At 48.3% G+C, this 24,953-nt stretch overlaps 1 protein-coding gene across 9 annotated transcripts in view; it reads right to left on the minus strand.

Moving 5' to 3' along the window:
• PLB1 (phospholipase B1) overlaps positions 1–24,953 on the minus strand; it is a 178,542-nt gene that overhangs the window by 50,862 nt on the left and 102,727 nt on the right. For all 9 annotated transcript variants that reach the window (XR_003434109.1, XM_027113504.1, XM_027113503.1 and 6 more), the window contains 10 exons: positions 24,307–24,370; positions 15,636–15,694; positions 13,778–13,851; positions 12,223–12,266; positions 8,899–9,007; positions 5,732–5,783; positions 5,308–5,388; positions 4,067–4,132; positions 3,611–3,711; positions 1,504–1,585 (listed from right to left, as the gene is read on the minus strand). Coding sequence is in view for 8 of the 9 variants with exons in the window: in XM_027113504.1 (XP_026969305.1) it covers positions 1,504–1,585; positions 3,611–3,711; positions 4,067–4,132; positions 5,308–5,388; positions 5,732–5,783; positions 8,899–9,007; positions 12,223–12,266; positions 13,778–13,851; positions 15,636–15,694; positions 24,307–24,370 (732 nt within the window). In the remaining variant the exon portion in view is untranslated. The remainder of the gene's footprint in view (positions 1–1,503; positions 1,586–3,610; positions 3,712–4,066; positions 4,133–5,307; positions 5,389–5,731; positions 5,784–8,898; positions 9,008–12,222; positions 12,267–13,777; positions 13,852–15,635; positions 15,695–24,306; positions 24,371–24,953) is intronic.

A 24,953-nucleotide genomic window follows, 5' to 3' on the forward strand; every position in this document is an offset into this window, starting at 1 on the left:
TGTGGCTGAGCTGTGAGCTTGTCCAGGATGCTAGATCAGGGTCTCCATGGTAACAAAGATCAGACCTGGGAACAACAGCTGGCCAATCTACAGAGGTCAGTGAAGGCCATTTTTGTGAATAGTCCTCCTTCTCTTTAGTTGCCCAGCATCTGGACCCACTTCCTATATTAAAAAAAAAAAAATCCACTGTGTGAAGACCAGCCTGACTTGCACTGCAGAAGGTGAGAAACCCAGATGCTGGCTTTCCCAATGCCCTTCACACGTGCCCACGTGTCCCCCAGTAGATGCTCCCGCTTCAGGCTTTGGTTTGGAAGCTAGCGATAGAAAGGCAGAGGGACAGCACAGAATCCATTCTGCTGGGGGTGGCAGCTGCATCCAGGTCCTGGAAGAGCAGTGACAGTGGTGTCCAGGGTGTCTCCACTGGACTAGTTCCTTGGCCTGACTTTTATTCTCATGGCTTGGCTCCTAGAATTCCAAGACTTGCCATTTCTGGTGGCTTGGCCTCTGACCTTAGCTCTTCCAGGCATTCTGCTTAAATAATACATCTGGATTAATAATAAATAATAAATTAACCAGAATCGCATAAGCGCTTGTTGCTTGCACCCAAACCGCACCTGGAAAAGGTCTGCTTTCGTGGCCATAACCTCGGCTGCCTTCCCTCTCCTGGTGAGGCATGGGCTTCCCACCTGAGACAGAGGCACCTGCTCACGGCAGAAGGAAGTGCAGCTGGGGAGTCACCCACAGGGCTGGGGGATGGCCTCAGAGGACGATGAACAGAGGTTCATTCCCCTGAGCACTGACACTGCTGGCAGATACGGCTGCCTTGAAAGAGGCTGCAGGGAAGGGTTCTGCTCCAGGGAGTCCATGGACTTGAAGGATGGATGCACCCTGGAAGCTGTCTGCAGCCCCCTTCAGAAGAGCTGGGAGACTACCACTGCTCTCTCGAGTGACTGGATGATTATTTGGGGGAGAACTCAAGAAAGTCAAGGGAGTCAGCTGCTCTGGTCAAAGATTTGATGGAGGAAGGCCTAAAAGGAACACCCCACAGGATGTTGGGAGAGCATCTGCTGACTTTCTTTCTCCCTGTGCACCCCAATAACACCTGTTCCCCCCTGAAGGGGAGGGCAGAGGGAATGCATGTTCTCTCACTGAATCCTCCAGACTCTCTTGGGCGGCAAGAGTTCCCCCAACCCCGTCCCCAGGAGTCAGAGCCTCATACTCATTCTCCGTGGACACTTGGAAATACTCATTTTCGTGTAAGGCCGGGAACTGAGATTTGGTGACGTGTGTTCAGTGACTCGGCTCTGTAACTTGAATCAAATACATTGAACCTGCTGTCTTGCGGCGGGGGGCAGGGGGAAGTATTAAAATCTGCAAACTGGTCAGTGGTAACATCACACACAGTCGGGGTCAACATAACCTAAGTGTCTGTTGGTTTTCTAAGCAGAGGGATGAAACCACACAGCAGTTGCTGTGCAGTCTTGGAGCCCTTTCCCGGCTTACCTGATACTTCTTGTTCACTTTGATGAGGGAGGCAAGTTCTGTTGAGTTATCATCAAACTTCAAGACACAGGGACACAGTTTCCTGCAGGCCAAACCAAAGAGATGCCCCATCCACCAGGACCCCCGGCTGAGTGCACGATGCAGAAGCGTTGGCTTGAGATTCAGAATATATTTAACTCGGAGGTACCAGAAGCCTGTGCTAACAGGGCCCTGGCTGGCTAACCTGTCAACTGTACCAGATGGAAGTGAAGAAAATTTCCCAGACCTGGATTTGCCCATGAAAATGAAGTAGTTACGTCGTCTGACACCTGCAGGAGTGACTTTTACGGAGCTGCGTTACCTTATGAATGCTCGATAACAGTGTGGTACAGATGAGGCATGCCTCCTTTAAATAACAGTGACAACAATAATAACAATGCTAACACACACTGAATGTTTACTGTGCGAAGAGCTTTATGGGTATTCACTTGGTTAATCCTCTTAGCAATTCTAGAAGATGTATTTTCATCATCCCCATCTTATAGATGAGAAAACTGAGGTTCAGCATGGTTAAGTAGTTTCTCAAGGTCACACGGATGCTGAGTGTGGGAGCCAGGACTTGAACTCAAGTCTGCCTGGTCTGAACCTGAGCTCTTAATCCCTAGTTGAGCTGCTTCTGTCCAGTCCGCACCTCTGCCCTGACTAGCCAACCTGCAGATCTGGGCTTTTGGTCCAGGGGGAGGAGGTGATAATAGTGAGGATGGCTCAGCGTAGACTCAGGGCCACCAAGGAAAGCACAGCCACTGAGGCAGGACAGCTGAGAGCCAGGGAGTGCGGGGCACTGGAGAGGTGGCAGGACAAGGTGACCCTGAGTCTTCCTAACCCCACAGCCAGGGACTTGGCCATTCCAGGTTGGACTCTGAACCTTTAGCTTTAATTGTCTAAAGACCTTGCAGTGATGGACAGCCAGAGACTTTTGGGTGAGCTGCTCTGAAACGGAATGAACAAGCTGAACCCCCCGTGGGGCCCAGTGACTGGAGAGAGTGGGAGTAGGGGATGAGTCAGCAGCCGAAAATAGCACGCCTGACACCAGCTGTGCTAACAGGCATGTGTCACCCTGCAGCCATCCTCCCGCTGCCCACAGCATCCCCAGGCCTTCCGCAGGGGACCTGTCAGTCAAGGCCCCCAGGGCTGGTTTGGCATGGATCTCCGGGGAACAGCCCAGATACCCCTTCACTTCCCAGAGCAAATCTGGCCCTTGTGAATTATTCATTCAGTCATTCAGCAAACAGCCACAGAGCCCCTACACCGTGCTGGCAGTGACTCGGACACAGAGTTCAGGGCTTGGGGGGAGAGGCACACGGGCCATTATCCCGTGATGCGCTCAGGGCAGTGGTGGAGGCCTCTACAGAGCTGGGGAAGGGAGAAAGGGGGTGGGGGGCACAGCCACTGTGATCTGGGCTAATGGTCCGGAGGCGACCTCGCAGGAAGGAACGGTTCACGCTTGGGGTAGAAGGACGTCTTATTCCTGAGGCTCCTGGGTAACATTAGCAGGGGAGCCATCTTTGGCTCTGAAGGCTGGGCATGAAGGCGGCCTCTCGGGGCCAGGGCTCGGGCTCTTGCTGGCGGGGGATAAGACCGTCCTCTAGACCATGCTGATTCTGACTTGACCACCCTGTCTTTTAGAAAGTGACAATAGCCCTATCTTTTTGAATGCCCAGCCTGGAGCACCCATGCTGAACAGAGGCCCCTTCTGTCCTGGAGCTGGGCCTCTGGGAGGGGGCAGGGCACACTTAGAAGGAGGCCCTATCGGTGGCCAGTGAGACTGGCCCACAGAGGCTCGTTCCATCCGTCATGTTTTATTCTTCCCTCCCTGGAGGACCGAAGGGCGTCCTGAGCTGTCTGGCAATAGCAGCACGTTGGGTTGCAAACGCATGAACTCCGAGGGTACGGGAAGGCTGTCCTGGGGTGTCTCCTCCAGGCTAGACCACGGGGTCTCAGCACTCACACTCCTCACACTCCTCACACTCCTCACACTCCTGCCCTTGGTTTTTCTAACTAACCAGAGTCACTCTCTGCTGAGGGTCCCATGGCTTTTTCAGGAATAGGGGGAGAACTTCCAACTCACCGGAGGACCAGCCGCGGGCAGCTGACATTCTTCTCCTGGTACAGCTCCCTCAGGCTGATGATCTCCAGGATCTTTACCAGGTTCACAAACGCCCGAGGCACCTGAGCAAAGGCAAGGTCCGTCCCCAGGAGGATCGAGGCCAGGCTGCTCCAGCCTCTCACCTGGGGCTGGGGCCGGTGTCTCCTGCTGGGTTTCAGGTCTGTGGCCTTTCATCTGGCCCCAGCCACAGCCTTCACCCCTCTCCCCCCCCCGCCCCACCCCCAGCTCCCTGTTGACGCATATGTTCAGGCTGCTGGGGCCAGGACTGACAGCACGGTCTGCGCTGGTCTCCAGGAGAAGCGGACCTGGCAGGGAGGTCTCCGCAGGAAGCCAGAGCTGCCTCCAGGCTAAGACTGAGGCCCAAGGAGGAAGCCTGCGGCTGAGCTGCCCAGAGGCCGTGTGGCCTGGCCTCTGTACCTCGGCATGGAGGATATCCAGAGCCTTCCCGATGTTGTCCACGAACTTCTGTGGAGAATAGCGGACCTGCAGGAAGAGGAAATGTCTCTAACCCCATTCATCGCCCCACCTCTCGGTAGACCAGGACCACTTCCTCTCCTGGGTCCCCTCCTCCCTGTATTTCAGGCAGAATGGGCAACACTGAAACACAGGCTATCTTTTGGGGCCCTCGCCTCCACCCTCACCCCACGGTCCTCAGGCTTGAGGTGAAGGCTGTGACCCTCAGGGAAACACTCTTTCTTCTGCATGGAGCTACGGAAAGCTCTGGATCCACTTCACGTCAACTAGATGTGGGGCCTTCGCCACAGCACATCACACCTCTGGGCCCCTCTAAACTGGGGTGTCGGAGCAGGGGACCTCTAAGATCTCCTACAGCTTGAACACTGTTTGGTCCTAGGGGCTGATCACTTCTGATGGAACCTCAAGTGCCTGGGAAGCGAAAGCTCGATCAAATCACGTAAGGAGATTATGAGAGGGGAAGAGGGTCCTGCAAACCCCCCCACCAAGCATAAATACATTTTAATGGTGATTTCCCCTGATCTCGATACTTGTGGTCTTCAAACTTTTTAAAAGAGCAGTGGAACCCAGTGTCTGAATGAAATTTAGCCAAGAGCCTGCTCTACCAAATGGATCAAAGCCTCAAGGGAAGTGGGGGAGGGACCCATGGTCCCACCTCCCGCCCCGCCCCACCCTGGCAGCCAGCAGCCCCCAGGCCCCACTGTGGGCCCTTCGCATTGTAGCTTGAAACCCCCAGACCCTGGTGACTTTGATGCCAGGAAGACAGGCCTTGAGGGGTCTGGCGGGCAGGGTCACCCCTTGGGACAGGTGCTCCCAGGCCACAGCTAGACCCACCACCGACAAAGCTTCTCATGTGTCTGGCCCAGCTGGAAAGTCTCCTGCTCTCTGTAAACCTCTGACGCCGCCCCTCCCTCCCCCAGCCCCCCAAATCCCACGGCAGTTCTGACCCCAGACCAGCTCTAGAAACACCTCAGGATGGTGAGTTGTCTGTACCTCCCTGCCCTGGCAGTGTGAGTTCATCACAGACAGAGCCTGTGTTTCGGTGTCTGTGTGGCCCCGGATACACTGCCCAGGCTGGGTCCATGCCCGACTGCCAGCCGAGTCCCAACCCAGCTGCACTGCTCCAGCGACCCGGGGTGGAAATCCTTCCCAGAGGAGTCCTGGGTGAGGGCCTGGAGACCTACCGGGTCTTTGCAGACATTACAGAGGTCGTTGCCTCCTATAAACAGGGTTATTATCTTCCAATCTTCCTGAAAATTTATATCCTGAAATGAACAGGAAACAAACAAGTAAAAGCCTTGCTCCAGAGTCAAGTCCAGGAAAATACAAAGAGCTGAATGCTGTAGGGATGGGTCCTCACACACAGGAGGGTTTAGTGGGGACATTAATCATTTCTGCTCTTTGGTTTGTGGGTCCTGAGGTCAGAGGTCACAGATGCTAAATCATTTGTTGTTGTTTTAAAGGTGGCCTCTCTGGATTCCCATGTGCCTTGTCCCCCCCACCCCCACCCCAGAGCTGACCCTCTCTGTCTCTATGATCCTCCCACCCACTCCCTCCTCTGGGCATCCTACCTCAAGTGGTCTCAGGTGCCACCTCCCCTAGACTTACCTCGTAATTCTTCATCAGATCCACCAGCCTCCTGGCCTGAACAGGTAAATCCCTGCAGGCACACACAGGAAGAAGTCATGTGACCAGCGGGGGCTGTGAAGCCGGGGTCAGGAGGGGACTTAGCAGAGAAATCGGGAATATGTAGCAGGAAAACTGGACTGAAGACCATGCCCTGTCACACAGCTCCTTCCCCACTCAGTCTCTGCTGGGGGTGGGAGTCGTGAGTGTGCCTTGGGAAGGGCAGAGCACCCTACATATGAGGGGGTGACTGTTAGCGGGACTGTTTTCTGATTGGCGTATTGGAGTTCATAGTTTTCTTTCTCTTCCAAGCCAGGCTCATTCAAGACAAACAGAGGGCTGCCTATGAGTGTTCCATGCCACACATGGCTATCTCTGCAGGTGCCAAGACCTCAGCCGCAAGGGTGCCCTCACTTTCAACGTGACATGGTTGAGTCAGACACACCTGGGTGTGACATTTAGTTGCCTCTTGCTAACTGTGGGAATGTGACTTAAATTCTCATCCAAAAGATAGGAGATAACCGCCCCCCCCCCCATCTTAATGGGTCTTAGTAGATGGGTTTGAATCCTGCTTCCACCCCTGACCAGCTGTGAGACCTCGGCAAAGTACTTAACCTTGCAAACCTTCAGTTTCTTCCTTTGGAAGATGGGGATGACAAGCATACCTTCTTCACAGAGATGTTGGGTGAATTAAATAAGGTGCCCAGAAAGAACTTAAAAGAGCACACGGTAAACATCCATATTAGAAACAACCCATTGAATTATTTCTACCATCGTCACCATCACCACCATCACCATCACTAAAGTCCCTGGCACAGGACTCAGCAGGAAACATTAGTTGTCACCCTCTTCCTCTCTTAAGTATTAGCCCAACTGGCCTGCTCTTAGTCATAATAGGCTAGGTATCAGATCACCTGGGTGGAGACTCTGGGTAAACCCCTTCACCTCTCTGAGCCTCAGTTTCCTCATCTATCGCTCTGAAGTTAGCAGGGCTGCTGTTCTTTCTACGGACCAGAGTTTTGGATGATTACTTGGCCGCTCTGAGCCTCAAGATCATCATTCAGAAAACATGGGCATCTGAGCCTCTGCTCTGTCCATCTCACAGTTACTGTTCAGAACACAAGAGATAACAAACGTGAGGGTACTATGTAACTGCACACGGCTATATACACATGAAGGGTCATTAGTGGACCTGTGGTAAAGCCTGGGGCACAAAGATGACAGACCACGTGGTCGAGATAAGGCATTTGTTCAGGCCACTTCATCTCTCTGGGCTACAGGTTCTTCATCTGTAATGGGAATAGTAATAATAATCTGGAATAATAATCCCCAACTCTTCCCTACAACACAGGACATGCTTGGACAAATAAATGACTCACACGAACGAGCCCCAAGGCCTTGGGGAAATCAGGGAAGAAATCCGGGGCCATGTGAATCACACTCCATTTTTCATTACATTTATGCTTTCAGCTAAGCTTTCATTCTTGGATGCCTTCCTGACCTAATCATGCTTAGAACTGCCTCTCCTCTTACACCACCAGCTGAAATATGCTTGGAAAAAAGCAAGATTAAGGTAATATTAACGTAAGCCTAAAATTTTAAGCAGTAAATCTGTAGCCTTTCACCCCCGCCCCACCAAAAGGAAAATGAAGCCACCGAATTCATTATAAAACCTATTAGGTTTTGTATGATCTCTGCTTCAGATAATCTGTCCCCTTTCCTGTCCTGAATAAATAAGATTTACTCTAGTCAGGGACTCGTAGATTCAGGATGGTGTTGAGAGCTGGGAGAATGATGTCGGGGATCTAGGAACCTAAACATAGGAATCCCTAGGAACTACATAGTAAAGTTCATGATTGTTCTGGAAGAAATAGAGGACTAACAAACAAAAAGGACCTTTCCATTTATTTTTCCTACATTGGATGTGGCACTCACTGGTTCTCTGACTGGCAGCAAACCCAAAGAAGTACTCAGGGTTCTGGGATGGTGGGGAGAAATGGAGCTGTAGGACCCAGGAAAGCTGACCCCGCTCTCTGGAACCCTCCATCCAGTGCCCCTGGCCCACGACTCAGTGGTCCTGTTGCTCGCTAACAGTTTACCCCAGGTGGGTCCTGCAGCCCTGCTGCACTGTTGCTGGGACCACCACCCTGTCTGTGCTATTTACAGCTCACCAGAACTTTCACTTTCAGCATGGCACTGAGGGCTTCCCTGGTGGCGCAGTGGTTAAGAATCTGCCTGCCAATGCAGGGGACACGGGTTCGAGCCCTGGTCCGGGAGGATCCCACATGCCGCGGAGCAACTAAGCCCATGCGCCACCACTACTGAGCCTGCGCTCTAGAGCCCTTGTGCCACAACTACGGAAGCCTGCAGGCCTAGAGCCCGTGCTCCACGACAAGAGAAGCCACCGCAATGAGAAACCCGCACACTGCAACCAAGAGTAGCTCCCGCTCGCCGCAACTAGAGAAAGCCCGTGCACAGCAACGAAGACCCAACGCAGCCAATAAATAAACAGATAGATACAACATTAAAGAAATAAAAGATGTTTAAAAAAACACACCAAAAAACACGGCATTGAGCCTCCCAGCCGGCCCATGGGAGAGGTTCAGCCCCATCTCTTAGAGGCTAGGCTTAGAGAGGCCAGGGGAGAAACCAGGGCTCAGACTCAGACACTCCCCCACTCCCGCTGGCCCCAGGACTGGTGCTCTTCCCATGAACCAGGAAGGATGCAAAGCATGGAGCCTGAAAAAGCCTCCTGAAAAGCAAGTCTGAGGAAGAAGGAGAAGGTGACACGCAGGACGGAGCATTGACAGAGTGGTGAGACTTGGGGCTCCGTGAGTCCACCTACGGCTGCGTCTTATGTGAACATCAGGCTTACAGACGAGGCAAAGGAATTTGCTCAAAGCATGTACCTGGCATCAGAATCGACGGTGACTAGCTCCTGAGGGCACGGTTGGTGGGTGAGCCAGCAGGCTTCCGCGTCCCACAGCAGAGGACACCCCCAAGAGAGCCCGCCCAGTCCAGCCTTTGACCCTCAGATCCTCCCCCTGGACCAAATCCGGAGCCTTTAGCCATACACCCTGGTCTAGGCTAAGCCCCCGACCAGGTTCCCGGGGACCCGTGTGGTTCACCCGCAAGGCTCCACTGCTCACTCAGCTCGGGCTCCTGCCACGGCCTGGTTTAGGAAGGCCCCAGGACTGTTTTGTCTTCCAGTGCCAACAGAGAAACCCTTCAGGGAAGGGTTGAATTCCCGGAGGATGTCTGGAAATATAAGGAAAAGATGTTCGTCATCACTGCCCCAAGGCAATCTTCAGATTCCTTTGGTAAGTGCCAGGGGGTGCTGGCGACAAAGCAGAGCGCCCGCCCCACAGCCCTCACCCTTACTGTTCGCTTGGCCCCCAAAACAAAACGTCCAGCAGGCTGATGCCGGACCACGTGTGCGGCACACAAGGGCGCTCGATGAATTAGTGCTGGATAAACGCCAGTCTGGTTAAGGTGCTGCTCTCGGGCGCTTTGCTTTTTTCTCTAAATATGTAATCGCTTTACTGAGATATAATTCACATAACATAGAATTCACCAATTTAAAGTACAATTCAATAGCTTTTAGTACATTCATACAGTTGTGCCACCATCACCCCATAAACTTTAGAACATTTTCATCACCCCCAGAAGAGACTCCGTAGCCACTAGTGGTCCCTCCCCATTTCTTCCAGCCCCATGGCAACCACTAATCTACCTTCTATCTCTGTGGGTTTGCTTATTCTGGACATTCATATAAACGGAACCATACAATACAACACGTCCTTTGTGACTGGCTTCCTTCACTTAGCAAGTTATCAATGTTCATCCACGTTTAGCATGTATCAGTACTTCATTCTTTTTTACTGGCAAATAATATTCCATTGTATGGCTACAACTGTTCAACGTATTCTCTCATAATCCTTTTTATTTCTATACTTATGTCTCCTCTTTCATTTCTGAGTTTTAGGCTCTCTTCCCACCATCCACCTTGGTCAGTCTAATTGCTCGCTGATTTGGTTCATCTTTTCAATCTCACACATTCTAATGCCTTTACCATGCTGGAGCTACACTTTTCACTCTGCAATCCCCCCCAGCTTGGCTGAAAACTCCTGAGACAGGGTCTGTGTACACCCCTGAGCCTCGCATGGGCTCAATAAATGTTTATGCACCGAATTAAGAAGAACTTAAAGTTCAGAAAGGTTAGGAGAACTGTTAAAAGTCATACATTATTAAGAATAGAATCCTAGGCTAGAACCTGATCTCTCAGCTCGTGTTAGAGGGTACTTTCCCAGACCTACAATCCACTAGGATGTGGGAAAGGAACTGGCTAGGTGTCAGTCAGGACTTTCAGGCATCATGCCATCCAGCAGAGCACTCTCTCCAACCAAGCACTGCTACAGGGCCTACACAACACAGATGGATTGAACTCATTCCTTGTGGCTCTGGGGACATCGTACCAATGGATGGCAATTACTCTGATCTACTCAGTAGAAGGAAGAGCTGCGAGATCACTCGAGCTATCTGAAAATGGAAGGGATTGTCCCAGACTCCCCATTACTGGAAGCATCCAGCATTGGCTAGCTAGGTACCTATCAGGAATGTCACAGAAGGCACTACTCATTGGACAGGACAAGAACTTGCTGGTGCACACAGTTACCTCTGCCAGGAACATTCAATCCCCTTTTCTTATCTGATGAATTCCAGTTCTTAAAGCCCTCTTTCAAAAGGCAGGGTAACAGCCTTCTTATTTATTTTCCCCTAAACTTTGTACATGGCTATAATTATTGGTACACATGTCTGTCTTTAGGGAGACGTGTCCCTAAAGAGACTTCAGTGATGTCATCAGGGCAGGGACCTCACCTCATTCTCCTGTTTCCCAAGCACCCAGCATGGGTGTATTTGCTGGATTACATTGAATAGGGAGTTGAACTGAGGTTCTGTTCTGACCCTATGTTCTCATAAGTTTTCCAACACATTGCCACGTGATTATTTCTCCATGGATTATCCAGTCCCTACAGCCAATCTGTCTTCACAACTCTGGTAAGGAAGTCTGAACAGGCAATGTTCCACTGCTGGGCTAAGCGTGTCAGGGCGTCCACCCAGATGACGCTGTCTTAATATTTTATAAATCATTTTAGTGAAAGATCTTGAGTCAGATGATTTCCAATCATGTTATCAACCACAATAGCATGGGAATCAGAGAGCCCAGCAAGTTGTGTATGCTGGCCCAGCTCATAGCCCAGGAGAAATGGGGAGGGACCACTAGTGGCTACGGAGTCTCTTCTGGGGGTGATGAAAATGTTCTAAAGTTTATGGGGTGATGGTGGCACAACTGTATGAATGTACTAAAAGCTATTGAATTGTACTTTAAATTGGTGAATTCTATGTTATGTGAATTATATCTCAGTAAAGCGATTACATATTTAGAGAAAAAAGCAAAAGCAACCCAAATCATCTCCTAGAGATGGCGGAGCTTATTCCTAGCTCTTGTGTGTGGACCTAGAAATAAGGAAGATGGGAAGTACTCGTGCCACAGAACTGTACCTACTTAAAATCAACAGGATTTGCAAATAGCAAGAACAGATAACACGCATGAAATCCAACCAGTTCTGCCCATGTGGCGATCAAACCACCTTTATCATCAAAGTCTTGGTGACTTAAAGCTCAAATAATTTCTTAGCTGCTAAAGATATATTACAGAGGGATAATTACGAGAAAAGTAAATGAGAATGGGACCGATTAAACTTCTCTCAGGCAAAATCGTTAGCCAGAAGATTTTAAGGGAAAATAATTCAATTGTAACATTTTTTTGTACGCGTACTTTAAGAACAAGCACTGTGCATGCACTAAGGAGAATAAAAAGATGAATAAGACCATTCAAAGAATGTAGTCAGGCTTAAAAAAAATCATTCCGAACAGGTTGTTGATGAAGTAATTTAAAGAAAAGGTTGCACCCCAAATATGGCTGTGTTTGCAGAGCCTGAACAAGGTAATTTCATCATCACTGCTGCAATAGCAGCGTTTCCTAAACCAACACCAGGAATTCAACGTCTTTGTATGCAGTGGTGCGTAATACAGCCCAAGCCTAGATCAACGCCTCCCCGAAAGGTGTTCTGCTCTGAATGACAGGCAAAGCAAACATGGGTTTCCTTTATTTCCTTCTTCAATCATTTCTTAATAATAACTTGCACTAAGGGTTGGCCTCAGCATTCTTTCCCTCTTACTCTCTTCCTTCCTCGGACAAATACAATTTCTCTTAAAAAAAAAAAAAAAGGCTTTAATCGCTCTCAAGCAACAGAGCAGGGCGACCGCCTCGGGGAAGCAGCGCCCCCTGCCGAACGCTGCTGTCTCCTGCCACCCTTCCCTGCCAAGCCCGCGGCCGTCGCCAGGGGGAGCTGCAGAAACGCGCAGGGCGGCGGCGAGCCCGCCCCGGACCCCCGGGAGCGCGTACTTACTGGGCAAGGTGGTGACGCTGCTGAGGTTCTGATCGCCGCCCGCGCTGCGTCGTCGTGGGGACAAGAAAGAAAATGAAGGTTAAAACGGCCAGCGACGCTGAAACACCTCAGACACCACCAAGACAGACCTTGCTCCTTCTGAGAAACGCCCTGGGGGCTTGGAGCTTGCCCTTTCCTCATTATTTTTGTATAAAAACTGAAAAACCAGAATACAGTAACTTCTCTCTCCTTTGCCCCACAAACCAGAACGTCCAAACAAAAAACTGGCTTAAACCGTCATGGCTGACTTTGAGCTTTGACCTTGAGGCAGGGGAATTAAGTGGGCCTCTTCAGCCCCATCTTCCAAAGGGGAAACAGCCCTTCCTTGGAGGCAGAGCCCAGCCCAGCGCCGACTAGCCACTGCAGCTGTGCATTATTATTATTTAAAAAAAAAAAAGTTTGCCTTCATGTTTCTCGTCCTGTTTGGCTTGGGGAAAACCCGGTTTTTAAAGGGTATCTTCTAGAGAGCAACCCATCTTCTGAGCCGCTTCTAAAATTCCAAGGAAATCAAAGTTGGATGGGTTTCTAGGCATGAAAATAAGCAGCATTCCAGAGTTGATTGGATTCCCTACTTTTCCATATCCCCTCATTCTCTGCCAAGTATGTCTGGGAACATTTCAAAGGTTCTCAAAACGTCTGGGGTTTAACTCTGTGTAGCATCGCCAGGGAGGATGCCAGGGATTCAACGCTCAGGTTCAAGCTGGTGCCAGAGATGCTGGATTCCAGGTTGAGGGAACACCGAACCTGCCCTCTCCTGCTTGGCATGAGCTGGGCTTTCATAGCAGAGGTGAAGCAGGAGCGCTGCTCCCCGCAGCCTGGGGCCGCCTGGGTTTGATTACAGGCAGAGCAGGAACAAGCCTGCACAAAACATACACGATGGGGGACGTGCTGCATTAGGGGTCAGGAGTCATCTACTCTACTTTTTGCTCTCTTACCATCTGACTGTGTGACCTTGGACAGGTTACTTGCCCTCTCTGAGCCGTGCTTCATCATCTGTAAAATGAAGGCCCTTTAATAATGATCCCAGCTACCATTTATACCTACCTTTGTGTCAGGCACGGTGCTGGGCATTTAAATTCTCTGTAAGCCTCGCGACAATGCTAAGGCAGTATTATTGTCTCTGCGTCAAAGATGAGACCAGCTCAGAGAGGTTGAATAACTTACCCAAGGTCACACAGAGCGGGCAGCTGGGGCTCCTACACAACCCGGGTTCTGAAGGCTGCTGCCTCCTGCTGAGGTGACTGCCCAGAGGGAGAAAGGCAAGCCCAAACTTTTCCAACCCAAACGTCTGAGTAGTTTTTCCCCTAAGCTCCTGCTCAGGTCCTGGCTTGTTTTGGGGGAATATCTGGTTTGGGGAAGCTGATAAATACCTTCCTTAAATTAAACCTAGAAATTTCTCGTGGAAAAGCACTAGGTTGACTCATCCTTCTGCTAGAGAACTTGTTTTCTACATGCTCAGGGGTCCTCCCCTGCCCTGCGACGGGGCGTCTCTGGGCCTTGCCACGCCTGCACTTACCTCCAGGACAGACCTCGATACTGAGTTAAGACGTCCAGGACGTCCCCAGGCTTGGATCCGGCCCCATTACCTGCCTGAAAGGGAACCACAAGGGGGTGAATTCCTTGCCTGCTCACCAGAGGGTCTGTGTTCTCGTCCTGGCTGGGCCGGAATGTCCGGCACTTTAGAATCTAGCGTCTTGAGAGCACCACGTCTTGACCTGCATCCTGCCTCGTCAGAAACGAGTGCTACTTCCCACTGGGAATTCTGGGGCCCTCCAAGGGCAGCCTCACCCTAAGAAAACCTGCCCGGACCCTAGGCTGGCAGAAGCGCTCTGAAAATTATACTGCAGTGTACACTTTTCCAGAGGACACATTTCAGGGCCCCATTTTCCTCATTTTTTAAAAGTCGTGAACTGTATCAGAAAGGGAAGTATCCTGTAATCCTTTGATGTGAATAGGTCTCACATATGTACAACTGGAAAAATTAAAACGAAACACCACGTACCTATTCCTCAGCTAAAGAAAGAGCGGGGTCTTTTAAAACCACACCCTGACACACTCTGCAGGTGCACGTCCGTTGCCTAAAGCACGTTATTTCCCAGCAGAGCCATTCCAAAGGTCATGCCAAGGGCTAGCCTCCCAGGCAGCCTGTGGGGAAGGCTGGCCTCCGGGAGAGGAGCCTTGCTGCCTCCCCAGGTAGTCCTGAACAGCTGGGCTGATTCTGTTTTTTGTTGTTTTTTTTTTTTTTTGGCCACGCCTCGGCTTCTGGGATCTTAGTTCCCCGACCAGGGACAGAACCTGGGCCACAGTGGTGAAAGCGCTGAGTCCTAACCACTGGACGGCCAGGGCATTTCCAGCTGCGTCAGGCCACACCCAGCAGGAAGTGGCTGGGATGAGCAGTGCTGCCTGTCCTTCCCAGAAGGTTAGGAGCCATAGGGCCTTCGGGGTGAAGAGTACCTGAGGGGTCGTGGAGGAGACGGCTACAGGGCAGGGAAAGAATTCTGGCCTCAGAATCAGGACCTGGGAGTCCTGTCCTCACCCAGCAGTTACAAGCTATTGGCTGCGGTACTCACTTCGCTTCAACCGGCTTCACCTCCTTTGTTGGTTTCAGTTTGAGGAGAGTCATATGGCCCAGGATTTCGTTGAGGATATTGAGTGAGATCATATCAATGTGAAGAGGCCACAGACATGAAAGGTGTCAGCTGGTATTTGGGGGAAAATTCAGCTGGAGGCCCTCGATTCTACTGATCCAGAGAACAGCAGCTGGACTCCTCTGTAATGAGTCACTGTGGACCTGAAGTTCGAGAGCTTCAGAGCCCCCCTACCCTGGCTCTCTAAGGACCTGATTCTGCTTTTTCTGGATAGCTTTTTGCTGGGCCTGGGAGGTCACCACAGCCACCTGCAGACGTAGTCTGGGTCATCGTTAGTACCTCTGTCTTTTCCACTGACCCCGGTTTTCTCACCCCTCCCCCATTAGTACTCGTTCCTGTCCCATCATCCCATTGCCCTTGGGACCTTCCCTTCGCTTTCCTACATGGACAAAACAAAGCACCGGGTCTTTGAAGGGGCCCTACACCCCACCACCGACAGGCTGTGCGGTTTGGGCTAGGTTACTTTCATTTCAGGGGCTCCTTCTGGGGTCCCCCCACTTCCTGCTCTCTCCTTCATTCCCATGTTAGGAGAGGAAGGATGAGGTTAGAATGGAGGTGAGAAAACACGATGGGCCAGGGAATGCTGGATTCCAGGGTGGGCATGGAGGTGGGGAGGGACTGAGGTTGGGACCAGAGACGGCAACGCTCAAGGTCCAGGAGTGAGATTCTCCTATTGACCAAGATTGTCTCCTCTCCTGCCCCTTCCTTCCACTGTCAGTAACTCACCGTGAGCGAATCACCCAGGGCTCCGATGACCTTGATGTCAGCCAGCTTCAGCCTGTGAACTGAAAACAAAGATGAACAGAAGGTGGGCTTCTTGTCTCCTCTGAAAACAAAGGAGCGTCTTCCAGGAAAACTGAGACAAAGTAGAACAATTCAGCTTGGACAAAGATATTAAAAGGCCATCCTTGTCCTAAACCTCAGCAGTAGCAGCCGTGGAGCCTGACTGCCAGTCTCCTCCGTGGGGCGCCTGGACACAGGGCTCGGGAGCTGGAAGGTGGCCCCACTTTCGGAGAGGTGTCTGCTGGTGTTGGGTGAACCTGACGCCACAGGTGGGCAGTGACTCTCAGGGCGTGAAACAGCCCCTGGCGACATGATCTTGGAGTAAGGAGGGGATTGTGGTGGAGGTGAAACCCATACTTCATCCATTCTAGGATCTGTTGATAGTTGGGATAAAATATTATACCATCTTATTAGAAAAAAATCAGCTCGGTTTTTATGAAGGGAAAAGGGAAATGCCTTTATACTACTGTTTTTTAAAAACACTATGACAACCACTATCAAGGTGACGTTCACATCACATAAAAGGAACCATTTTAAAGTCCACAATTCAGTGGCACTTCGTACATTCTCAATATTGTCCAACCATGACCTCTATCTAGTTCCAAAACGTTTTCATCACCCCCAGAAGAGACCTGTACGCACTAAGCAGTCATTCCTCACTCCCACCAGCCCATGGCAACCACTATCTGCTTCCTCTCTATGGATTTACCTATACTGGATATTTCACGTAAATGGAATCATAAAATGTGACCTGTGTGTCTGGCTTCCTCCACTTTGCCTAATATTTTCAAGGTTCACCCATGTTGTAGCAGGTGCCAGTACTTCATTCTTTCTTATGGCTGACTAATACTCCATTGTGTGGATATACCACATTTTCCTATTCCTTCATCTGTTGATGGACATTTGGGTTGGCCCCATCTTTTGGGTACTGTATATAGTGCTGCTATGAACATTCATATACAAGTCTTTATTTGAATGCCTGTTTTGAATTATTTTGGGTATATACCAAGGAGTGGAACTTGGTGGGCCATAGGATAATCCTATGTTTAGCTTTCTGAGGAAACCCCAAACTGTTTTCCATAGCCTGCTACTATTTTATCTCTTGAGTTTAGGCATGTGCTATGATGTGGCTAAGCAGCTACTTACTTGTATGACAAACATATTGGCCACCGAGCAGTGGCTGGGGGCCCTGGGGACAAAACCGTGGTCAGAAATGGAGAATGTGCTCAGGAAGCTCGCAGGATAAGCAGGGAATGAGAAACATCCATAGTTATAATAACTTATAGGCTGATGAATACTATGGGAGGTAATACAGTGATAAGAGGTTCAGGAGCTGGAGGGATGATTTACCCTCAGAGGTGTGTGTGTGGTGGGGGAGGAGAGTTTAGAGCAGGCTACATGGAGAAGGTCATGTCTGAACTCAGGATATGATGAGATAAGGATGCGGTGTGGTAAATCGTGTGACGTCCATAAAGAACGGATAGTTGTACAGTTTGACTTAAGTGAAGGGCATGGGAAGGAGACTATCAAGAAATAACACTGGAACCATAAACAAAATGAAAAAACAACCTACAGAATGGGAGAAAATATTTGCAAACGACGCATCCAACAAGGACTTAATTTCCAAAATATACAATATACAAACAGTTCATACAACTCAACAACAACAAAACAAACAACCCAGTCGAAAAAATGGGCATAAGACATAAATAGACATTTCTCAAAAGAAGAAATACAAATGGCCAATAGGCACATGAAAAGATGCTCAACATCGCTAATTATTAGAGAAATGCAAAATCAAATGGTACAATGAGGTACCAACTCACACCGGTCAGAACGGCCACCATTAAAAAGTCTATAAATAACAAATGCTGGAGAGGATGTGGAGAAAAGGGAACCCTCCTATACATATGGTGGGAATGTAAGTTGGTGTAGCCACTATGGAAAACAGTATGGAGGTTCCTCAGAAAACAAAAAATACAATTACCATATGATCCAGCAATCCCACTCCTGGGCATATATCCAGGCAAAACTCTAATTTGAAAAGATACATGCACCCCCATGTTCATAGCAGCACTATTCACAATAGCCAAGACATGGAAACAAACTAAGTGTCCTTCAATAGATGAATGGATAAAGATGTGGTACATATATACAATGGAATACTACTCAGCCATAAAAAAGAATGAAATAATGCCATTTGCAGCAACATGGATGCAACCAGAGATTATCATACTAAGTGAAGTAATTCAGAAAGAGAAAGACAAATACCATATGATATCACTTATATGTGGAATCTAGAATATGACACCAATGAACCTATCTACGAAACAGAAACAGACTCATGGACATTAGAGAACAGACTTGTGGTTGCCAAGGGGGCGGGGTTGGGGAGGGATGGAGTGGGAGGTTGGGGGTTAGCAGATGTAAGCTATTATACAATATATGGAATGGATAAACAAAAATGTCCTACTGTATAGCACAGAGGACCATTCAATAACTTATGATAAACCATAATGGAAAAGAATATTAAAAAAAGAATGTATCGAGATATATATATATATGTATAACTGAATCACTTTGCTGTATAGCAGAAATTAACACAACACTGTAAATCAACTATACTTCAATTAAAAAAAAAATAACATTGGAAATGTATGTTAGGGCCAAAGGCCTTTTATGCCTGGCTAACAAGTTAGGAGCTTAACATGAATATTACACATATATACACACACATACACACATACATATACATATATATATTTACTTGCATATATACGCCTGTCCTATATCTATCTACCCCTTTACCTTATATACATACGGACTTGAATCCAAGTGCATTTTGGGAATCACACTTAAATTCCTTCTGCCATATGTGGCTCTGTCCCCTCAAATCACAAGTTCACCTCCCACTCCCCCAGGGCACCTCCTCCCATAGTCACTCCAACTTTGACACAGCTCCATCTTTCCTCAGATGTGCCTTTCATGGTCTCTAGCGGCGCGATGTTACAGTAACTTGTCAATTAGCTTTCAGCCTTGGAAGAAGCCTAATAGAGCATTTGTACCACGGGGTGACCCACTACTTCAGTGGGGAAAGAAACCCATCATTTCAGTGGACCACTGCTTAAGATGGATAAACTGAAATCTGTCTGCCAGGAGGCTCTCTCGACAGCCCTTCTTTACCAAGTAGCTCTATAACGAGGGCAGTAAAACACAGAGAACAAGATGCTTTCGACACCAGCAGGCTACATATAGCCTGCTTCACTCATCAACATCCAAATCATGGTGTATAATCACACCTGCATGGGAAGCTGTGTTAACAGTCAGTGGGATCAATGTTCAAAGAGGTCTCTAGGTCTTGCCTCCTTCCATGGAGACGTCTTGTCTACCTGACTTCCATGCTGTCTGCAGATGTGGAACTGCTGCTCCCACTGAGGATTTCCTCTCATTGGAAAAGGAAAAGTCCCTGCCTCTTCCCTATGACAGCATGCAAAGTAACACATGCATAGCTGTGAATGTGTGTATGCAAAATATAGAGATTAGTGGTCTTCAAATTCGAGCATGCATCAGAATCATCTGAGAGCTTGTTAAAACACAGATGGTTGGTTGCCACCCTCAGAGTTTCTGATTTAGTAGGTCTGGGGTGGGCCCAATCCTATGTGGTTAGAAGAACATTATCAAATCACAAAGCCAGCTGCACACATTAGCACACATCGACGGGGCCAAGCCTGAGAACTTTCAAATGACCTCTTCTCAAAGAAATGAGGCTCTGGGTAAAAAAGGCAACAAAATGGAAAATAAGACCTCCTCCCTTCAACTCTAGACGGTTTATTTTAGCTCCTGATGGCGACAGTCAATCACCGTATTCTTGTTGCCATGATGTGTAATACAGTGAATTCTGTGAACACTAACTGGTGTGTCAAGGCTAGGGAACATCTTTGGGGCTAGTAAAATGTGGAAGAGATGGATAGATTTACTTTGAAAGCACATTGCAGTTTGCTAAAGGGGCAGCTGAAACTGGCCATTCCTGTCTCCTAAATTTGTAGCAGGCAGAAAGGAAACACACATATATGCGCGCACTCGTGTATGTCCACATCTACGCGTGTGTGTATACACGTGTAGATTGGTGGGTAAGTTGGGAGGGGTGGTTTTCTGTTGGTGGTTTTCTGTAAGGAACGGCCTGTAAGAGATAATAAACCAAATGAACCAAGTCTAGATGGGAGGAGTTTGACTCAGCTGGGATCTTATTCAAATAGAACCCAACACACATTTCATTGGTTTGACATTCTGGAGACCTTGATTTGAGCTTTGTTAATATTATCGTATATGATAAAGACACAGCCTGGAACCACAGCAAAGCACTTTAGCAATTGCTCTCCTTGGGGACAGAACTCTTTAGAGATAAGATTACATTTGTGTGGCTGATTAGCTAAACATTTTCTGGTACAAACTGTCCACCACCTTGAAAGCAGTTGATAAACACATCATTCACTCATCAAGATTTTTACAGAAGGGGCCTCTTATCAGAAGGCCATCCAAACTAAGATAAAAGATCATGAATAGACAGAAAATGGTTGACTAGAGTAGAGAAAGGGGAAACTGCCCGTTGGACATGAAAAGGAACAGCAGGAAAAAGACTTGACGCTTGGGAGTTTTGTCTTGTGTAACCCAACAGCTTAAACCTGGGGCCATAACCTGAAAAACCAACTTTCTCTCGACTGTCAGCTAGGGCTGCCCAACCCTTTTGCTCTCAGATTTTAGGGACTTATATAAGGACTTCTGCAATGGTGGTAAACTGCTGGCACAGGTTGGGCCTTGTTTCTGTCTTTGAAGTGCGTTGGCATAAGTTTATGTGAAGAAATATGTGCCTCGCACACAGTAGGAGCTCAAGAAATGTGTTCAGTTGAATTAAAGGCAAGGAAGAGGCTCTGTGTCAGAGACTACAGCTCTCAATGCTTTAAATGGTGGAAACTGCAGGGAAGGGAAATACATTCATCTGAGTGTCTTGAGGGTGAGTTTGAACTTGTCCAGTAGGCTGGTCACGCTGAGGGGACAGGCAGGCTGTTATATTCCCTGTGGCGCGTCACTACTTCCTAGTCACAGGCTAGGTTAGGCCACAAGACTCATGAGCAGGTGGTGACTATAGAGACGGTTTCAGGACGTACACTGGACAGTACACAGCTGATTCACAATGAAGTGAAACTCCTAGTGGTCACCCAGTGCCTGTAACCTGGGCATTTTTCATATCAGCGCTTGAATAGCTCATTTTAGCCAAATGGGTAAAATAAATGACATCAGGGACTTAGAAAGGAATCAATAGCTTAAAATAAATGAACTGTTCTAATTGATACTACTGGTGACAGTGGCATAGAATTAGCTTGGTGGACTCCTATTTTCAAATACTATGAATTTTCCCCTCTGCAAGGAATGAGCAGCTTGACTTCAAGATAGCCAGCTTCAATGGACAGGCAATGAGCCATGTGCCCTCTGGCTCTTCTGTTTACAAAATGCTACTCCTTTTCTCACTGGGAAAACCTTAAGTCATCTACCAGGCCCAGCATGTTATTCTTAGTTATCCCAACTATGTTAGGGACAGGGCCATGAAGTAATATAAAATGATGTAAGTACTTATGAAGTTATAAAGTTCACAGGAGGTAGCACGCAGTAAATTGCATGTATGCACTGACCAGAAGGGAAAAATTGGAAGCACGCACGTGTGCATTCATTTATTCATGCTACCAAATAGCGATTGGTAATAACAATTACTTACATCAGCTCTATATATCCCATCCCAAGCCCCATAGATCAGTAGAAGAGGTTCATCACCTGTGGGCTCTGAATGGTGTGAGGGTGGGGCACCCGGGCTGCCAGGGGCTGGGACCTGTTGACAGCGGCAGTATCTTATTTTGAAATTATCACTTTAGGTGTAGCTGTGGGTTGGTTTGAGAGAGACACTAGAAAAGGGGACTACAAAGAAGATTTTTGAAAACAACTCTGAAGATAAAACAGTTATTTTATAAGAGAGTCTTAGTGAAAAGTTGTCTTAACGGAAGGCATTTTGGTCCACTTGGTTTTTAAGATCGTTTTCAACTCTGGGAATTTCTGATTTGCGGAAGTAGGAATACTCCATAATTAAGATGAGTTCACCAACCATTCATCAGGCCCCTAACATGTGCTGAGTCACTGCGGTTGTAAAGATAAGATGATCTGCTCTTACAAGTACGTATCAGAGGCCTTCATCTCAATTAGAAATTGCCAACACGATCTCCAGAAGACTGAATGACCTCACCAGTACAACGATCATCAAGGGTAATAATAACGTGACCCTGTGCTAAGTCTTTTTCCCACCCTGACAGCCGCAAGTATGATTAAAATGTCCAATCATAGATCAAGCGCAGTAATGAAATGTGTTTTTTGTTTTTGTCCAGTTAGTTGTTGCCATTTTTCTAAAGACACTTTTCAGGGGGACTCAGAGTCGCAGGCCCAACGTTAGCCCGTGGGGGCTGCCACCCAGTTGGCCAATGCTAATGTTTTGGTCCCAGGCCCACTCGGTTAGATCAAGGAGGCATAAATCTATCCATCTGCTTATCCAAACAGCTTCTGTCACCAGAGTATCTAAGATCTCAAGGTCTTGAGATTTCTTGTGCTTATATATTCAAGTGCCAATAAACAAGATAATCTTCAGGGTCAAGGAATAAAGAAGAGATTCACATTTTATTTGGCTTTCAGATGTTCAGATATGCTCTGATGGATTGGTTGGTTATCACTGTCATGATGGGAACATAATCTAGACAGATTGCAAAATCTTTACACATCATCCTTTCAGAATGATAAGATTAAAAGAGGATGGATATCATTTCACTGTAAAGAGTATGGCTATTAAAACATTCAAATTCCCCCCTTCTTCTCTCTATACATACATACATCTTTGAGGTTTTGCTGTTGGAGGGCCTACATAGGAAGCTAACAATTTGTTTCTGCTACTGAAGTTTTGCTAGTAAACTAACCAATATGAAGGGGCTGTCACTAAGTACAGGGGAAAAAGTCTAAAGACTAAGTGTGTGTGTGTAAGACCTTTTTTTAAAAGACTTTTACCTTATTTATTTATTTTTTGGCTGCATTGGGTCTTTGTTGCTACGTGCGGGCCTTCTCTAGTTGAGGTGTGTGGGCTTCTCATTGCGGTGGCTTCTCTTGTTTTGAAGCACAGGCTCTAGGCACACGGGCTTCAGTAGCTGTGGCACACAGGCTCACAGGCTCTAGAGCGCAGGCTCAGTAGTTGTGGCACACGGGCTTAGTTGGTCTGTGGCATGTGGGATCTTCCTGGACCAGGACTCGAACCCGTGTCCCCTGCATTGGCAGGGGGATTCTTTTTTTTTCCTTTTTTCTTTTTTTTTTTTGCGATACGCGGGCCTCTCATTGTTGTGGCTTCTCCTGTTGCGGAGCACAGGCTCCAGACACGCAGGATCAGCGGCCATGGCTCACGGGCCCAGCCACTCCACGGCATGTGGGATCTTCCCAGACCGGGGCACGAACCCATGTCCCCTGCATCGGCAGGCGGACTCTCAACCACTGCGCCACCAGGGAAGATCTGTAAGACTTTTGTCACCTATTCTATTATTCTGCAACTTAGTCAAGAACCAGTTACACACCGAAGTTTTGGTGAGAAGATTTTTAACTTACTTGCCCATCATTTGACTAGATTTGAGCGTGTAGAGCTAAGACAGACATGAAGGGCGGGCTGACACTTAAACCTGTTCTACTAATACTCAGCAAAAGGAGACAATGTGACTACAAAGATTTGCACGCTGCGACATCTTCAAACTTCGCTTTCCATCCTGGCAGGCACATAAGAGGCATTCAACAATCATCTAATAGATGAGTGAACAAGTGAACGAATCAATGAACAAATGAGTCACCCTCCAGGACCAAGCATGAGAACCTATCGCATTGTTGCAGAAACGCTCCTGGGTTGAGGTTGTGAGTCACGTGGGCCACCACACGGCTCTCCCGTGACCTCCCATGATCACGTGCACAGAGCCATCACTCAGAGGTTGGCTCACCTGGAGGAAAAGTTTCAGCCCTTAGGCAGCCCCTCTTTGGGAAGGTCTCTGCCTAGAATGTTCCATGAGCCTCATGGCCCAGCACCAGTCATCTTGGAAACACAGAGAAGTAGTGAAAATGGCACGTTTGTAAGATGGCTTTCCAGTGTTTGAGTGCACTCTGCATATGGCTCTGACCGGGAGCTTGGACTGGTTATTTTTGCTTCCTGCTTAAAGGTAGTTTTATGTTTCAGAGAATAAGTTCACCTCATCGAGGCTTCCCAGCGGGGACAATGACATCAGCTCACTCACCTGACACTGGGCCCTTTGCAGAGCATGGCCTGGCACACAGTTAATGCTCAATAAATGCTTTCGATAATGTTATCATATTTTAGTTAAAGAATAATCAAACACAGGCATGAACTTACAAGTATACATACAGAGCTGTATGGCCTTGAAAACTTCTCAGGTGTATCTCAGATTGTGTAGAAAGCCCTGTCACCTTAAGGCTGCTCTTACATTGATGGTTTTAGACCTCAGATGACTTTAAAAATCACTTGACTCAAGCCGTGTACCTGATGTGGGAATCGTGTCAGAGGGATCCTTGTCAGGACACCTGATTTCCGTTCCATCTCTCACCTAAAATGAGACACATGGAGAAATAAGAAGAAATGGATCTTGCAACCTAAGAAACTGGGTGAGAAGTGGGCCTCTATTTTGGAAGATATCACTTAGTACAGAAACCTAAGCATCATGTAGGATTTCTCCCTCTCCTTCAACACTCACATCTGAGCGTCCACAACACCCTTTCCAGATGTTCCCAAGCCGGCCCCCCTTCCCTAGTCCCTCAGCCTCAGGCTAAGTTCAGGCCTTGTCCCTTCTTCCTGGAACATGGCCCTGTTCACCATCATCACTGCTGCCGGCCTGTGGGCTTCCTCCCCAGCCTTCTGAATCCATTCAGAGGACTCTTTCTCTCTCAATATAAAAATCACTCCCTTGCCCAAATTCTCAGTGAAAGCAGGAATTTTCATCCATTTTGCTTCTTGTATGTCCAGAGCCTAGAAGGCTGCACAGTAGATGCTCAATAAACACTTGTTGGTTGAATAAGCATATTTCCACTCTGTACTAACATCAGCATAAAGTCCACCCTCCTCAGCACGGGGTAGGAAGCCCCCGACGTTCCACACCATCCACCTGACTCTCTGTCCCTCCACATCTTTGT

The sequence above is a fragment of the Aethalodelphis obliquidens genome, unplaced genomic scaffold (assembly GCF_003676395.1).
Source record: "Aethalodelphis obliquidens isolate GAN/ISIS:26980383/991018 unplaced genomic scaffold, ASM367639v1 scaffold12, whole genome shotgun sequence".
Taxonomy (NCBI): domain Eukaryota; kingdom Metazoa; phylum Chordata; class Mammalia; order Artiodactyla; family Delphinidae; genus Aethalodelphis; species Aethalodelphis obliquidens.